Source organism: Tenrec ecaudatus, chromosome 17 (genome assembly GCF_050624435.1).
Source record: "Tenrec ecaudatus isolate mTenEca1 chromosome 17, mTenEca1.hap1, whole genome shotgun sequence".
Classification (NCBI taxonomy): Eukaryota; Metazoa; Chordata; class Mammalia; order Afrosoricida; family Tenrecidae; genus Tenrec; species Tenrec ecaudatus.
Window position 1 is genome coordinate 52,747,781 of NC_134546.1, and position 12,128 is coordinate 52,759,908.

Here is a 12,128-nt window from a genome sequence, read left to right on the forward strand (position 1 = left end):
GAGTTAGTCCCAGAAAGGGGGTTATTCGGGGGGGGGGCATGCTGAGGGGTAGAGAAAGGCCTTTTCTATGGGGTGTTGTCAATCTGGTTTCCCATCTCAGCCTCACCAGTCACTCCTCTCCCTCTACTCTTTCTTCCCCCTCTCTCCTTCTACTTTCCCTTCCCCCTCTCTCTCTCCTTCTCCCTCTCCTCTCCCTCTCCCTCTGCTTCTCCTCTCTCCCTCTTTCTCTCCCTCTCCTCTCCTCTCCTCCCCTCCCCTCCCTTCCCCCTCCCCTCTTCCCCTCTGTAGCTCTGTCTGCTCTGTCTTTTGTATGCAGGAGGATCAATACCTAGTTAGGTGGTTAAGAGTCCTGCTCCTTCCAAGTGCATCTCCCCCACCTGTGGCCTTGCTCTGGCTCTCATTGCTCAGCGCCCCCAAGAGAAGCCCTGGCTCTGCCCAGCACGCTCATCTTTGGAGCTGAATGGACAGCTCTGAGCAGGGCCTCGCTGGCCTGGGGACCAGCAGTCCGTCCTGCCAGCCAGGAAGAGCAGAAAGAGCAGAAAAGGGGTTTCACCCTGAGTCCAATGAACCCTTTTTGTGTCACAGGCCCTCAGCTCAGCACAGTAACCTTCGTTACCTGGGCTCCTCAAGCTCCCCACTGTAGGAAGTGAACTGTGTGTGTGTGTGTGTGTGTGTGTGTGTGTGTGTTTAACGTGGGGAGTGATTTGTAAAACAGCCGATAGCTCTAATGACAAGCCTATTTAGCTGATAAAATTAGCAATCAGAGGAAGAACTTCTGTTATCCTTTTGCTATAATTTAAATTTATGGCCAGCTACCAGTCATCTTCCCAGTGGATGGAAAGGGGCCAAAGTTGACTGAGCTTCACCCCCGCTCCTAAATCATTAGTTTGCAACTGTCTTCTGATTTTTTATTGTTACCAACAATGGCAAAACTAATGGAAATAAACATTGGAATCCAGCCCAACAGCAGATGGGCTTGAAGGCAGGGCAGCCTGTGCTGTGCAGACAGCGCTAATAGAATGGAGTCAATGATTGCTATCGCATTAGAGACAATGGAGCTTCGGGCTAAAGTGTGCATTGATCAGGCCGAGGCCTGCGTCCATTCTACTCCACGAGCAGACCATTAAAGGCTGAGATGCGCCGGGCGTGGCTGCCCGCCGCGTGGGTGGGTCCAGCCTCTCCTAGGCATACATTAAAAACCCAGCGCTGATGGAAGGTGACTGACTTCAGTAATGCACGCTGAAGGCTTCCCTGTGGATCCCAGCGGATCCCGGCAGGTTATCTGATTACAAATACTTATCCAATGCCGTGCATTAAGTGGGGCTCTGACTGCACCTTAATTCCGCCCAAGTCTGGATCTGTTTACTGATGGAAAATTTGCTCCGTCGCCTATGGAAGCCACCGTGAAGCTGCTCCCCCAAAGACTCAGGTTCACGCAGGGCCACCTTGGTGCCGCAGATATTTCTCCTGATCTGGTCTTAGTGACTTGACTATGAGGGGCCAGAGTCTGGGGTCTTTTGTGTGGTTAATTATTTCTCAGTCCTTCATCCTCTGAGATTCTTGAATTTGGGGCTTGATGTTTTTCATTTGATTTGAAAAGTTCTTGACCAGGATTTCTTTCATGCTTCTGTCCCAGTCCCTGACTCCACTCCTCCGCTGTAATCGTAGATCGTAGGTCTTTGAACTACATTACACATCTCTCTTACACCCTATTTGGTCCTTTCCATCCCCCCACCACCACTTTGGCCTTAAGTTCTGGTACTTTCTATAAACATCTTCGAGTTCCACAACTGTTTGGCCTGCTGTTAAACCCATCCAACTGAGAGCTCAATTTCACCTATCATATAGTAAGCTTTTAAAAGATTTATTTGATTCTTTTTATAGATTCTTATTTTCTGCTACATCTAATTTGTTCATCTCTGCCCCTAGTTTCTATAACAGAGTCATCGTCATTATTTTGAAGTCCTTGTTAACTAGAATATTTGCAGCATCTCTAGGTCTGCTTCTATTAACTGTCTTGTGCTTGGTAATCAGTCGCTTTTCCCTGCTTATTTACATGACTAGTCATTCCTGTGGTGTGCTGTGTATTGTTGCTGATGCATTTTTTAAAGATGAAAACAACTTCTCTTATTAATTTTATTTTTTAATCATTTTATTGGGGGCTCATACAACTCTTATCACAATCCATACATCCATCCATTGTGTCAAGCACTTTGTACATTTGTTGCCATCATCATTCTCAAAACATTTGCTTTCTACTTGAGCCCTGGGTATCAGCGCCTCATTTTCCCCTCCCTCCTTCTCCCCCCTCCCCCATGAACCCTTGGTAATTTATAATTTTTTTCATATCTTACACCATCTGACGTCTCCCTTCATCCACTTCTCCACTGTCCGCCCCCCAGGGAGAAGGTTATATGTAGATCCTTGTAATCTGTTCCCCCTTTCTCCCTCACCTTCCTTCCACCCTCCTGGTTGCTGATGCAATTTAACAGCTCTGGATTATGTTATCTTTCACTAAATCGAATGGGAATTGTGGTGATATAGTGGTTGTGTGTTGGGCTGCTAACTGCAAGGTCAGCAGTTCTAAATCACTAACTGCTCTATTGGAGAAAGGTGAGGCTTTCTACTCCAGTAAGCAGGTACAGCCTCAGGATCCCACAGGGGCAGTTTTACCCTCTCCTATAGGGTTGCTATGTGTTGGATTCAGCTCAATGGCAGTGAGTTTGTTTCTCTAAATCTAAGGTTTAGATTCTGTTATCTTTAAGGGACATTCAGTGGGTACCAGGGATTGACCCTTCAGATAACACCAAGAATTCCCTGGGACCTAAACTACAGCATCATCTTTGGAGCTGAATGGACAGCTCTGAGCAGGGCCTCGCTGGCCTGGGGACCAGCAGCCCGTCCTGTCAGCCAGGAAGAGCAGAAAAGGGGTTTCACCCTGAGTCCAGAGAACCCTTTCTATGTCTGCAGAGGTCACGGGTCCTCAGCTCCGCACAGTAGCCTTCGTTACCTGGGCTCCTCAAGCTCCCCACTGTAGGAAGTGAAGTGTGTGTGTGTGTGTGTGTGTGTGTGTGTGTGTGTGTTTAACGTGGGGAGTGATTTGTAAAACAGCCGATAGCTCTAATGACAAGTCTATTAAGCTGATAAAATTATCCTTTTGCTATACATTGGACATAACTTAAGGACCATAAGTTGAGCTGGGGTTTGGGAAATTTGCTTCCCTCCCTGCTAGTGTCCCAGAGCCAACAAAGAGCGAGGCCTCTTAGACCAGAATCCAGCTAGTCGATCGGCCACATCGGGCGAGAAAGAGAGGATAGAGTGATGGTCAGAAGCGCACGTTCCTGTTTCTGGCCCTTGCGTTTTCCTCCCTGGGGCTACCCTGCTTACTCCGGCCCTGCCACCTGCCAGCTCCTGTATTAGTTGAGTTGAACCGCTTTCATCTTTTCCTTAAGGCCGAACATTCCCTTACACAAGGTCCAGGGGGCCGGGAGGCAGGAGCCAGGGTTCTGGTCCTAGCTTTGCTTCTGATGCACTGCGTGGTCCTGAACACACGTGAACTTTCCTTCCCATCTCTGGGCCCCTCGTCCTTCTGTTGGAGAAGCACACGTGACCATGTTCAGCATTGGAAGACTCAAGCGCCAGGCTCAGAGAAGCTCCGCCGGAGCATCCCGAGAACCAATGGCCAGAGCTGACAGCCATGGAGCCAAACGGAGCTGCCCTTGAGAGTCCATCAGCCCTTCTCAGGGTGAGGGCCGAGGGCCCTCAAGCCACTGCATAACCTCTGGGCATGTAAAACTCTGTCCCCAAAGCAAGTGGCTGTCTCCCTTGCTCCCAGCTCTCTGTGTTATGTGCTGGCATATCTACCTCTGCAATAATTCTCTCATCCTCCGCCTCAGCTCCATCTCCACCCAAAGTTGGGCACCTCTCACCTGGCCTTCTGCAGCAGCCTCCCACCTGGTATCCTGAACCCATCCTGACCTTACCTGGCCACTCTGCACCCTGCAGCCAGCACCAAGCAACAGCAAAATCCAAGACTGTAACCGTTTATGGGAGTAGAAAGCCTCCTCTTTCTCCAGAGGAGCAGCTGGTGGTTTCGAACTGCTGACCTTGCAGTTAGCAGCCCAGCTCCCAGCCCTTTTAAAATGCTCATCTGAACCCCCGCACCTCTGCCTCCGTCACTCTCCCATCAGTTTGAAAGACAGCAATGGTTTCTTACTGTTCTTTGTCTAGTGAGTGTGTATTGTCAAATCAAATTGATTTCTTCTTTCATCTAAGATTTTTCCCCAAAAAAACTGTTTTATTGAGAGCTAATTCAGACACCATACCATTCTGTAGTGCAAGCATATCAAGCAGTACTGTACAATTCCACAGAACTCAGCTTCAAAACACTTTCTTCCTTCGTGAGCTCCTTGATATCAGCTCCTCCCACCGTACCCCTCAGCACCCCTTATTCTACTTGTTGTCTCTGTAGATCGGGGTCCTCGAACTTTTTAAACAGGGGGCCAGTTCACTGTCCCTCAGACCATTGTATTGTTGGACTATAGTTTAACAAAAACTATGAACAAATTCCTATGCACACTGGACATATCTTATTTTGAAATAAAAAACAAAATGCAGCAAAAACACCAGGCAGACTGGATAAATGTCCTCGGTGGGCCGCGTGTAGTTTGAGGACCCCTGCTGTAGGTGCACCCATCCTGGGTTTCATCTACCAAAAAACACACAACAAAAAGTCCAGACGGCTACCAACAATGACCGAATACCACAGAGATCAACCCATATATGAGAAAAACAGAAATTATTAAAAACCAGATCAAACCCAAAGTATATCAGAGGGGAGATCAAGAGACAAGGCTCGAACCGTTCAGGTCAGATTTACCATTTTCATCTCCTGTCTTTGTCTCCACAACACTCTCGGGCTGGTAACCCAGTTATCCCCATCCCTCAATGATGGTTCGAGGGAAATCACAGGAAGCTTAGTCCCTGTGTGGACCCTGCAAATGTATTTTGGGTTTCCACTGTCAGTCATCGCCTTCTGCACACCAGAATCTCACAATTTAAGCTCTGCTATTATTCCCTCCTTTGGACTTGGATTATATCACTTATAATCCTTGGATCACAGATGTTGGTGTGCGTCTTCCATGTGAGTTTAGTTGACATCTCACTGAGAGGGCTGCTTGTTTGGAAGCAAGCCTTTAAGAAACAGACGCTATTCTGTCTGATAGCTGGGCACCATCTAAGTTCTTCACCACACTGCTGTAGCACTCATATCTTCTGTGTTCCCCTCATGAGGGTGAGGATCAACCACAGCCATATTGTAAGAACTAATTGTTTTTAGATTAGAGCTGGGATTAAGTGCGAGTCCAAAATCCATTCCTGAATCTATGTTTTTTATCTGCCTCTGGCTCATCTTAGAGACATCCTGTTAATTGATGGTAGAAAATCTTATCAATCATCTCCCCGGAGCAGAAAGACCTTCTGTTTATAGTGCCATTGATTAGCCCATCGTGCTAATTTTAAAACACTACTGAGAGGGGGACCGTGAACAAGTGTAGGCTGACTACACATCACAATCCATGGATGATTCACTTGTTCAGAATAATTCCTTACGTCATTGGTCACTGTTTGCACCAACAATGGAGCTGGTACTTAGGCAACACTTACAGAAATATTCACTGACAGTGTCAGACACAGGTCTGCCAGAATAAGACATATCTAACGCAGCAAGTAGGGCATCAGGGCAGTGAGTAATGTTGGTCTGCCTACGGACAGTTCAATACTCTTGGTATAGCTGTCTTCTGCTTCTTCACACACCATGGGATTTCAGTCTTAAGTCCTTAGGTTACAGGTGTATTTGAGGAAGCGTCTAGTTCACCTAGTGGGGCTTCCACATCGTATCCCTCTGGTGTGGCCTTTGGAGCATGCTGTATGCCTTGAAGATCCAGGATTCAGTGTCCCAGTGTTCTGTGACACGTGGCCTGGGTCCCCAGGAGGATTTTTGTTGCTCTTTAAGTCAAGCTCAAAGCCCTTCACACCTTACCTGGCTACATGCTCTGCCTGGCCTGGCCCCTGTCTCCCCACTGGCCCTGCCTCCTGTACACCTTGCCTCCTGAGCGCCCCTGTCACTCTTGGAGGCCTGAACCACAAGCTGGAGGAGGCATTTCAACTCCACACAGCAGCACGTTGACAGACACACCTTCGTGCTTGACTGGACTTCTTCATGTAGGAATGAAGGGCAGGAGGACTACTGCTGGGCACTCGGCGTTCATATCTGTGGCTACCACCCTGCCTCTGTGTGCATGCCCGCATCTCTGCATGTGGACTCACACTGGGTAGGCACTGGCCTCTGGCTGTCTGGCCCAAATTCCAGTGGGATACTCACCAGGCAGCAACATATCAATTACAAGTCATTAATAATACATTTGCTCAGAGTGGCCTGGGAGGCCATTAGCTGGGCCAGCCGGGCCTTGATGAGCGGCCTTGGACAAAGTGCGCTGGGTGTGCCCAAGGGAAGTTCTGGTCAGCCGGGAAGCTCGGGGTGGGGGATGGGGGGTGGGGGGGTGGCCAGCCCCCACAGGGTTCTAGAGGTTGTCACAGGATCCCACTGTGACCTCTGAGATACGGCTGCCAGAGGGCAGCTCCTGCCCCCTCCCCCTGAACAGGAGACCACTCTCTAACGAGTCGGCCTCCCTTTCCCTGAGGATGCTCCCGTCTGAGTGCTGGGACACCGAGCCCAGGCCAAGCCCATGGCCAGAGCGGAGGCTGAGGTCGAGGCTCAGTGTGTGACCAGGGTCAGGGATCCATGTTGGCACAGGTCACGGCTTGCTTTGTGGCTCACGTTTGGACTCAGCCTAAAACGACAAACTGAGCAAAACTGACTGCTTTCATCCCTTCCTCTTTCAGTGATATTCATTGAGTGCCTCTCTACCAGGCAAAAGTAGGGCTTGTTCTTATAAACAGTATATTCTCGAGGGGTGAAGGGTGACAGAAGTGCCTTGGCACTTCCCAACTCCACATGACATCATGTAGCTACTTGGGATTGGCTGTGGTGAAGTATTTACACCACAGAAATGGGCATATATGACAAATCAGACCTTTTTTTCCTTTTTTCTTTATAACCAGCACGTCTCTAGAGTCAGGGAGAGGTGAGCCAATACAGAGTCATTAAAGAGGACAGTGGAGTGACCACACATTTTAAAAAAATCTTTTCATTGGGAGCCCTCATCACAATGCATCCATCCATCCACTGTGCCCAGCACATTTGTACATTTGTTGCTATCACCATTTTCAACCCATTTTCTTTCTACGTGAGCCCAGACCACACATATTTTGTGTGTTCTTCCCCAAACGCCATTGAAATGATTGTCCAGAATAAAAATCATAAGCACTCAGAAATGATAGAATGAGAGGGGAAGAGATATCTGTGGGTTGGGGGAAAGGGGGTACAGCTGAGGCTCTCCAGAGTGATCTGCAAGAAGAGGGGAGTGTATGGGGTGGCAGTGAGGGAAGTGGGCCAATCCTCACTGCAAGTCCCAAAATCTGGCAGAAGGGGTAAGATGTGAAAATGGAAGGGAAGAGGGGGACGTTGAGTTCCCCAGGCCCCCTCTCAAATGCTGCACAGCCAGGTGAAGAACCACCTAGCCCCCGCTCTTAAGAGTTCGAGGGTCCACAGGTGGGGGAGGTGCAGGGCTGAAAGGATTACATGAACACCTTTCCACCCCAAGGTGTGGCCCTCTGCTCCATTCCCCTGCCCAGCCCTCCTCACAGGGAGCCATGGGTACACCCCCCACCCCAGGCAAGAACTCTCTGGAAAAAAGGACAGGCGTCTCAGAGACAAAATTTGCAGAACCTAACATTTGGAGTTTGTCATTTTATTGACTGGACTTCCTGATGTTACAGAATGCTGTAACTGCATGCGTGTTTACTTTCATAAAAATAGGAGGAATTGAAACATTAAAATCATCAAGAATATCCGAAAGTGGTAAGTGAGACACAGGGGGGATCTTTTTGGCCTTGCCTAGGCGTCTGACTGTCTTAGATGGAGGTGAGAGAGGGGCTCTGTGAGGGGCTGGTCATGTGATCAGGATGCAGCAGGAGCAGGGGAAGTGGCCTTGACATGTTTCATGCGTTTAAGGGACAGGAAGGGCCATCACTGGAGGAGGGAAGGAGACAAGGAAGAGGTGCGGTTGGCCAAGGGGGCAAGGCCAGATGGGGCGCCCGCTTTGTAAGTTTGGGTTTGCTTCTAAGGGAGGTAGAGAACCTTTGAGGCTGATGAATAAGCCTGCCGTGCTGATTAGATCTGCTGCAGAGTGGGTGATTGAGAGATGGAGGGACGGGGCTGTTTAGCGGGAAGCTGGCAGAGACAGGAAGCCTGGGAGCCATGGGCTACATCCGACAAGTGGAGATGGGTTCATGGCAGGTTGAAGTTGGAATGAGGGAAGCCAAAGAGGTACGGTTGATGGTGATGCTTTTTCAAATACCAAACCCAACCCACTGCCATGGAGTCCGTGCTGACTCGCGGCGACCCCCTGTGGGTTTCCAAGACTGTCACTGTAGAGTAGAGAGCCCAGTCTTTTGCCCTTGGAGCTGCTGCTGGTGGCTTCGAACTGCCGACCCTGAGGATTGTAGTCCATCTTGTAAGCACGACACCACCTGGGCTCCTGCATCTGAAATAGCTGAAAATACAGGAGGAGCTGGTGTGAGGAGACAGAGGAGAGCCTTGTTGTTTGTTTTTTTAAGGACGTTGACCCTGGGTCGTCTATATCTCAGGAGATACGCTTAAATGGCAGGCCCCCTGCAGTTTCTGCTCCTGGCCTCTGCAGGCGATACCCTCCCGGCCTTGAGACTTTTGACCAAGCCATGTAGAGAGGATGCATTGCGTGCTGAGAACACTAGATGGCAGTGAAGCTCCCGCTCCCACTCCCGCCCCAAATCCCCAATCCACACTTGCATTTGCCCAGATGTCTGGGTAGCCCTGGTGATGTCATGCTTATACACTGGGCTGCGATCCTCAAGGTTGGCAGTTCAAAACCACCAGCGGAGAAAGATGGGGAGTTCTACCCCTGTAAGCATGGGCAGTCTTGGAAACTCAAAGGGGCAGTTCTACTCTGTCCTAGAGGGTCACTGCGAGTCGGCATCAACTTCATGGAAAGGAGATAAACTCGTGGATTCACCAGGCTGGGTCCTGGGTGTCCACGGCTTCTGCCCCCCACGAACCATCGGTATTGACACCTGTCCCTTGGCGTGGGGGACACACGTGTGCAGACTTCAAATCCAGGTTTCGGATGTCCCACCACGCAGTTTTTCCAGAAACTGCAGTGGGCCTGCCACTTAAGCGTATCTCCTGAGACATAGCCGACCCAGGGTCCACGTCCTTAAAAAAAACAAACATCAGCAACCAAAAAACGCTCTGTTGATGGGAAGAGGCTGTCGCCATCAGTGCCCTTAGATTTCCAAGAAGGGACCCCACCACTCGTCTCTCCCCCTCTGCCCTGCTAGAGCTCCCAGGGGCCCCAGACCTCAGGCTGCGGGTGCACAGGGCTCCTTCTGCAGCCAGCCCACCCCCGACCCGCCCCCCTCCTCCTCTCTCCGGCAGTTCGAGATCCGGCAGCTGCGCGCACACCTGGCGCAGCAGGACCTGGACCTGGCGGCCGAGCGAGAGGCGGCGCTGCAGGCCCCGCACGTGCTCAGCCAGCCCCGCAGCCGCTACCAGGTGGTGGAGGCCAGCGCGTGGGACGAGGAGACGGCGGCCGAGAGCTTCGTGGAGGAGCTTCGGCCCTCCCAAGGTGAGCCCACCCCACCTCTGCCTCCTCCTCCCCTGGCATGGGTGGGCCGGCCACTGGCAATCCTCACTCTGGTCACCACCACCCCGCCCCCACAGTGTGCTCCAAGGCGGAGGACGCCCGCTGTGCCACGATCTCTGCGTACAGGGAGCAGCTTGGACCCAGCCTGGGGGAGGTGGTGCACGTCTCCCCTCACCCAGTTGGGGAGCAGGGCCTCCTCAGATCAGCCCTCCAGGCCCCCAGAGGAAATGTGCAGTGGTGCCCCCCTGATGTCTCAGGGGACAGTATCCACAGGCGTACGCTCTGTCCTCCTGCAGTCGGGGCTGGACAAGGGCTTTCGGAGTTAGGGATGCGACCTAGGAAACGGTCCAGGCTCAACCGGTTTATCAACAGCCTGGGATTTTCCATTAGGGCTGCTCAGTGCGCACGCGCCCCGGTAAAGCAAGTGTCAGCCTCACCGGCAGATGGTAGCCAATCAATTCACTGGTGGTGTTGTTTGCGGACACACGGCGGTAATGGTGATGGTGGGTGTCTGGGTCCCAACCCGTCAGCCAACTTGACCTGGAACGAGGCCTGTAGCCATTGTGGACCTCAGTTCTACCAGCCTTGAAATGGGAGAGGGCTACCTCTTCCTCTCAGGGTTGATTGAAGGCCTGGGAATGCCCAGAGAGAATGCCCGCCCACCCCGTGAGCCACTGTTTTGTGAACGTGGCTGCAGGTGTGGGGCTTCTGGTGTGGAACTTACAGGTGCACGTGGGGATTCAGGCCCAGTATCAGCTCCAGGGCCTTGGAGGGATGTGAGCTTCCTGGGAGCCACAGAGCCCCTGGGAGCCCCTGTGATCTCCAGTCCCTACTCCCTGCCCCGACTTTGGCAACTGAATCCGTGATTATCATGAATGTGCTGAAGGGCTTTCTTCCATTTACCAAGTCATCCCTGTAAACGTCGGCTTCAGAAGGAGCCTTGGGACCTGCTAACAGGGAGTTTGGTGACGCACATCCTTCTGGCAACTCCACAAGAAAAGAAAATGAAAAACGTCCTCACAGGACCCTGTCCTCTGTCTCCCTTCAAGACGGCAGCCTAGAAGACCTGGCAGGGCAGCCCTGCTCTGGCATGGGGGAAGGCCACGATGCATCAACATGGAGCTCGATGGTTCTCATAGCAGCTGCAGTCATTCAGAGTCCATTCCCAGGCTCCCAGGTCACCGGAAGTGAAGGGAACTGGGCTTCTCCAAGCCCCCTCTTGCAAGCTCTTCATGACTGTGGCCGGGCTTCCTCCTCACACCTCCTTCCCCTTGAGGAGTCAGCAGAACCACATGCGGGTCACAGCTGGGAAATGGAACACGGGGTGTGGGACCCCAAAATGCCAGCTTGAGGGAAGGATTGCTTCACCTAGGTTTGCCGCATCGCCCTTGTGATCTCCAGGGCAGTGGGGACAAGAGTCTGGTGGCCTGGGCCTGTCTGGAGCTACCACACTCCAGCTCAGTGACAAGACTGCAACTCCAGCTGTCTGCCTCCCGGGAAGTGTGAGCATCGGCCCACGGGAGGGGCTTTGCAGAAGGCCTGTGTAGTGGGTGAGAGCCAGGTGCTGTTCTTATGACCTTTAGATCTTGGAACCCCACGGTGTGGCAGCTGGGAGGAACTTGGGGTCCAGCCCTTCAGTGGATGCACAAATCTGTCAGCCCAGCTGTACCATAATGTGTTAGTCCGGGTGAACTAGAGAAACAAATCCATAGACATGTATATGTGTGTAGGAAAGAGCTTTATATACAAGAGCAGTTGAACATTCAGAAACCATCCCAGCCCAGTCCAGATCAAGTCCACAAGTCCAATATAGGACATATGTCTGATACCAATCTATAAAGTCCTCTTCAGACTCACAAAACACATGCAGTGACGCCCCATGCAAGGAGATTAGTGGAAAGTCTTGTGGATCCAGTGGCAGCAGAAGCATCTCAGTGCTGGCAGAGGTCTCTGCTGGCTCCTCCAGCTCAGGGCACTAGCGGAGTTCCATGTGTCTTGTCAGCTGCAATATCTCCCAGGGAGTGAGCCAAGAGAGTGAGTATCTCCAGCCTTCATGGAAGAAATACCAGAGTTCCCAGAATCCTCAGAAGACTCAGTGACAGACTAGACTCCACCCCTTCACAGTTAATCCTCTCAAGTCCCAAATTGACACCAGATTATGTAACTACCACACCTGCCTCTGTTTGCTTCCCTGTAGGACTGGGTGCTCAGTACCTAACAGCTCTTCCCATTAGAAAACTCTCCCTCTGGCCCAGCCAAGGTGTACCCTCTGGCACTTACCTCCCCCGTTGGCCAGTTTCATGCACAGGTGTAGTGTACACTTTT

General features: G+C 51.4%; 1 protein-coding gene across 1 annotated transcript in view; it reads left to right on the top strand.

Annotated features, from left to right (window-relative positions):
- The window catches only part of TMEM266 (transmembrane protein 266), a 79,327-nt gene that overhangs the window by 56,243 nt on the left and 10,956 nt on the right, over nt 1-12,128 (top strand). Inside the window, exon 8 of the mRNA XM_075535250.1 lies at nt 9,596-9,785. Coding sequence (XP_075391365.1) covers nt 9,596-9,785 — 190 coding nt within the window. The remainder of the gene's footprint in view (nt 1-9,595; nt 9,786-12,128) is intronic.